General features: G+C 38.1%; 1 protein-coding gene across 1 annotated transcript; it reads left to right on the forward strand.

Moving 5' to 3' along the window:
- Positions 1 to 2,815: 2,815 nt before the first annotated feature.
- LOC141760837 (low affinity immunoglobulin gamma Fc region receptor II-like) lies at positions 2,816 to 4,253 on the forward strand. Its single transcript, XM_074623929.1, has 5 exons — positions 2,816 to 2,927; positions 3,027 to 3,071; positions 3,347 to 3,601; positions 3,722 to 3,958; positions 4,093 to 4,253. The coding sequence occupies exons 1-5, from the start codon at positions 2,897 to 2,899 to the stop codon at positions 4,239 to 4,241; spliced, it is 717 nt and encodes a 238-aa protein (XP_074480030.1). The 5' UTR covers positions 2,816 to 2,896; the 3' UTR covers positions 4,242 to 4,253.
- Positions 4,254 to 5,864: the final 1,611 nt, after the last annotated feature.

Below are 5,864 nucleotides of genomic sequence, written 5' to 3' on the forward strand. Positions count from 1 at the left end.
TGTCAAGAACTCCGATATCCTTCATCCTTTACTATCTATTTTGGTTATAGTTATTAATTTAATTATTAATCAACGTTCCAAATTGATAGTTTAGTATATTTAATGAGACTATATGAACGTTTTGGTTATTGGTCCCTGATTCCAGGGTTGTGCCCAATTCTCTGCATTTGGCACAATTTTCATGAAGAAAATCTCGTTTTCACAAGGAACACACTGTCATTCAAAATTCTAAAGTCAATTGCCCTACTATGCACACTGACTCATCACATGGGCAAACACCTGTCACACAGTGTTACAATTAGCAATCAGTTGATGCTTTTCATGGCTGGATTCGACATGCTAAGCGATATTTCCCCCGCTGCTTGGCCAGGGCAAACATTGCTTGTGATGTGGATGAGGTGCTGTGGCCAGACCGAAACAGAAGAGAGGATGCAGCATAGTTTTTTTTACAGTAACTGTATACAGTAAATTCCTCTGTTGTTTTGTATGTAGACCTCTGTATGTGCAACTTTGTGTTGGTTGGGATGTATACTGTACATTGTTTTTGTGGGGAAAATAAAATATATTTGTTACCGTGTATTTGTGTGTTCTGAGTATAAAAACAATATTCTAAAATATTTTACAACACACTTATGTATGTACTGTCTGTAGTTATGTATGTACTGTCTGTAGTAATGTATGTGCTGTCTGTAGTTATGTATGTACTGTCTGTAGTAATGTATGTGCTGTCTGTAGTTATGTATGTGCTGTCTGTAGTTATGTATGTACTGTCTGTAGTAATGTATGTACTGTCTGTAGTAATGTATGTGCTGTCTGTAGTTATGTATGTACTGTCTGTAGTAATGTATGTACTGTCTGTAGTAATGTATGTGCTGTCTGTAGTTATGTATGTACTGTCTGTAGTAATGTATGTACTGTCTGTAGTAATGTATGTACTGTCTGTAGTAATGTATGTACTGTCTGTAGTAATGTATGTGCTGTCTGTAGTTATGTATGTACTGTCTGTAGTTATGTATGTGCTGTCTGTAGTAATGTATGTACTGTCTGTAGTAATGTATGTACTGTCTGTAGTAATGTATGTGCTGTCTGTAGTAATGTATGTACTGTCTGTAGTAATGTATGTGCTGTCTGTAGTAATGTATGTACTGTCTGTAGTAATGTATGTGCTGTCTGTAGTAATGTATGTACTGTCTGTAGTAATGTATGTACTGTCTGTAGTAAGTGTAACACTGAACAAAAAAAAGGCCTAAGTCATTATGATGAATGGAGAAGAAGTGTTTTCCATTCATCATAGTGTTTTACATTGAGCACATCAGTGTTCAACTGGTTCTTATAAATGTCTATTCATATGATGGTTTGTGTGTGTCATTTGAAAACAAAATACCATTTTGAGAAGAAATAACATTGTTTTGAATGTAAAGTTTCATTTTGCAGGAGAATTGAGGGGTTTTGCCCATTGTGTGTGTGTTTTTTGATTTGTGTGTAGAGTTCTGAGAGTATGAGGCATGCTTTCAGAAAATGTGTGTAAACAATCGAGAAAAACTGTAATACTAATAATTCTATTATTATTATTAATTAATTTGCTAATAACCAAACCTGTTCATTCCAAATCCCTACAAATAGCAATAATAATAGCAATTATTAATCAGCATAAGCATTTCAAAGGCTAATCAATGTGTTGACATCATTTACAGTCAATTTGTTCAGTGATATTCTATATTATAGCATTTATAAACAGTGATTTGTGTATTCAAACTCTGTAAAAACAAACATTGCTAGTAGACAGGTAGTTAAAGGTGTAACATGAGGTTTTTTGAACCTGCAGTAGTTAATAAGATAATTGTGTGGAGGATAGGAAGTCATGTCATCACCTACAAAATCCTCCTCCTCACCTACAAATCCCTCAACGCCCTGGCTCCTCAGTACCTATCTGACCTCCTCCACCCTTACACACAGCCCCGGAACCTTAGATCCTCAGGCACGGGTCAGCTCTCCGTCCCTCACACAAGAATGAGAACTTTTGGGGACAGAGCCTTCAGTGTGACAGCCCCCACACTTTGGAACTCTCTCCCCATAGAGCTCCGCAACGCACCATCTCTGGACAGCTTCAAAAGACTCCTCAAAACCCACCTCTTCACCAAGGCCTATGGCCTCTAGCTACTGTTACATTTGTTGTGTTTATTTATGTCTTTGTTAAGCGTCCTTGGGTTTCATGAAAGGCGCTATATAAATCCAAGCTATTATTATTATTATTATTATGTATACAGCTGTGAAAATAGGGTTATGGACATTGATATGAATCAGTCAGTTTCCACTCGTTACATGCATGGTGTCTTTTTAAAATAAAGTTCCAACGTAGGTTTACTTGGTTTTTATGTTTACTTACGCAACAAAAGTACTTGGATAAGTTTAGGAAAAGATCATGGTTTGGGTTAAAATCATGACATCTGTTACATGACTGGCGTTAGTAAAGTACGTTAGTTACATAACAAAAGAACAGTAAAATATTTAAGTTAGTTAAAAAGCCCGGTTCTTGAAGCCAAAGGGTGCGTCGGTATCAGACGTTGAGGGGACCAAGCATTGATATTTGAGAATGGGGTGCAGAGACATTAGTCATACCTAATGGCATAACAAGCTACTCATAATGACTGCTGGGGGTGTTAAAGGTTGTTTTCTATTCACCCCCCTCCCTGATACTAATTAACTGGTGTGCATTTCTGAGAGCAAACTTAGAGGATTGTGAATGAATGCTTACAACTCAAAGACAGGCAGAATACGGTATGTTGAAGCCACTGTGAGTCTAGCAGGAAGAACTGGACAGGAAGAGGAAGAGGAAGTTGTCATATACTTAAACAGAACTTCAGTGTGATGCTCAGACAGTCAGCAGCAAGACAGCATGGAGGTTAGAGCTCTCTGCATCAGACTGTGTGAGTACTGACTCTCAGGTTTCTGTTTCTTCTGTAAAGGTTTGATATATTCTGTGAACACTGTGTCTGATATACAGTTTACTGCTGTTTTCTATCCAGTGATGCTTGTGTTCATTCTTCTGGGTGCACATATTCTGAACAGCGGTAAGTAGCAGTTATATCCGTCTCCATGATGTAATATAAGTTTCTACCTTTTTGATTTTTAAAACATTTACCAAACATTGAATCGGGCCGAAGTAAAAATGTGTGTGAAGTTTCACATTTGGGGAATACCAGAGTGTGTTCTTGAAAAAAAGACCACATCTAAACAATATCGTCCCAAAAGGTGAATGCACATTTAATTGTTTTGATTTTGTGAAGTCATGTTTCGTCCATCTTGGGTGTTTAATTTGAGACAGATCTCTGTTGTTCTGTTTCAGATGCAGCTTTTCGTATCGTTTCAAACAGTCTGCAGTTCCTTCAGTACGAGACGGTGTATTTGACCTGCGAGGGTCTGGATGGCTCCACTCAGCTGAGAGGGGTCAGGAACACGGCACGCTTCATTTCAGCCGGTGATACTAAGACGCCAACAGCAGCTTTTACCATTCATAGAGCCTATCCAGCAGACGGTGGAGAGTACTGGTGTGAGACGGAAGGAGGAGAGAGGAGCGACAGTGTTACCATCTCCGTCACTGGTAGGTTTACGTTTCTATGAAAGAGATGTTTTTGTCAACATTAAACTCTTATCAATTGTCTCATCTAACTCCCACATAACATAACATTTCATGCCCAGCTAAAGAAGCTTTGTTTTCCAGCTGGTTCAGTGATCCTGGAGAGTCCTGTCCTCCTTGTGACGGAGGGAAACGATGTGACTCTGAGCTGCAGGAACAAGACGACTTCCTCCAACCTCACAGCTGATTTCTATAAAGATGGCCTCCTCATCAGGAGCAGCTCTACAGGAGAGATGACCATCCACAGCGTCTCCTGGTCTGATGAAGGACTCTACAAGTGTGACATCTCTGGAGCTGGAGGATCACCAGAGAGCCGGTTAGGTAAGAAAGTCATTTTGAGGATCAGTTTTCAGTTTGTGTCAGAGTAAAGCTCCAGAAAGCCCTCAGAGACGACCTGTTACGTCCTGTTAATACTGTCCTGGTGTTACAGCAGATGTGTCCTGTTGTCTCTGCAGCACTTCACAGAGAGACGTGTCCCTCCTCAGACCACTTCATACATGTGGTCCTGGTCTTGAGGACTGTGTCCACCATAGTGATGGTGGCTCTGCTGCTGCTGCTGGTGGGACTACTGCATTGTGGGAAACTCAGAGTCAAGCAGAAATAACTGGTCCTCATGTTTACAGGTCAAAGGTCGTTCGGTCATCAAGAAAAGACGTTTTAACATTTAATCTTCTGTCTTTACTTTGACCTTTGTTCATGTTGGCTATAAGGTGTCAGACTTCTCTGTGTTACTTGTTCATACTTGCAGTGGCTGTTAGACTTTCTCACACACAGAAAGGTTAACAACCACAGAGCTACTGACTGATGCATGGACTATTTTTAAAAAGCCAGATGACAGTTTTCTCAGTACATGTTGTTGTTCCATGTTTAGTTTTAGACTCTACAGATGCTGCTGATCATTTGAGCTCTTCAGACACAAACCACATGAGAGAATATATGAATAGAAGAGACGTTCAAGAGGCTCTGTAGAAACAATAAGATGTTCACAGTTTGATTGGTTTAGCATTTAGCTCAAAGCAGCTGTTCCTCAGTGCAGCCTCACAGAGCTGCTAGCAGGACTGTAGACCAGCGGTTCCCAACATGGAGGTCGAGACCCCAACAAGAGGTCATGAGATGATTAAGAGGAGGAGAAAGCAGAAAAAAAAAACATATTTCTGCTTCAAAGTTATGATTATCTTTTTTTGTGTTGAGATTTGTTGTGCTTACCTCGATATGTGAACTTAAATCTTCCTTTTTTCATTTTTTCATTTATATTGAAGATCAGCTTTGGTCGACAAAGAACAACAATTTAGAACAGGAATTATTATTCACAACCTGCAGCTACAACCTTTTACTGTTTTACTTCCTTTTTTTTATTAAAGCAACACAAACACAGACTTATTTGTTCATTTGAATAGAAAACATATAAATGAAAAATAAGATTGAGTGGTTTCAGTCAAGAATGTAAGAATGTACAAATATCACTCTATGAATATAAAATGACAGTATTTCTTTATATAGTGTAAGTTGAGACAAATATAAAAAAATAGATACTTGGAAGTTGATATACTGATATAACTGTACAGCATCTGGGCTTGATAATAAAATGTCAAACATGTATTTAACTTTGTATCTGTTCATTACAGTATGGGATTATATATTGACAAAATTTAATTACAAACAATACAGAACATAGAATAACGCCGATAAACATTCAATCCAGTAAACATAGAAAATAAAAGTTAGTTCAATATCTGACATTTCAGAATGATATTTTGCCTTAACAATGAAGAGCAATGAACAATAGCAATAAAACAAATGCAGATATTTCACCACATTTCAAACTAAACATATTTTGAGTTGTTGAATTTACAAGAAGAAGAAGAAACGTAATAAAGTTTGATTGATCAGATCAAACAGAGATGTTCTCCAGTGTTTACTGATCATTACAACATGTGTTTTTACAGGAAGAACTGAGTCCTGCTGTTTCTGATGTTTAATGTTTAAATCACTATTTACCATTCAGAATGCATTCTGGTGTTACTGATGGTAACTTGTTTCCTCTTTCCCAAGGAGCAAAAAGATAAGATACGATAAGAATGAAAGCAAGTATGACAGCTGGATAATTAATAACCGCTCAGTGAGTATGAATTGAGTTGATATCGGACATCAGTGGTACTGATGAGGAAGAACTTCAGATTGTCTGCATAGCTCCAGGATGTCAAGTCCTTCCAACACAGCTCAGTGG

Source organism: Sebastes fasciatus, chromosome 22 (assembly GCF_043250625.1).
Source record: "Sebastes fasciatus isolate fSebFas1 chromosome 22, fSebFas1.pri, whole genome shotgun sequence".
Taxonomy (NCBI): Eukaryota; Metazoa; Chordata; class Actinopteri; order Perciformes; family Sebastidae; genus Sebastes; species Sebastes fasciatus.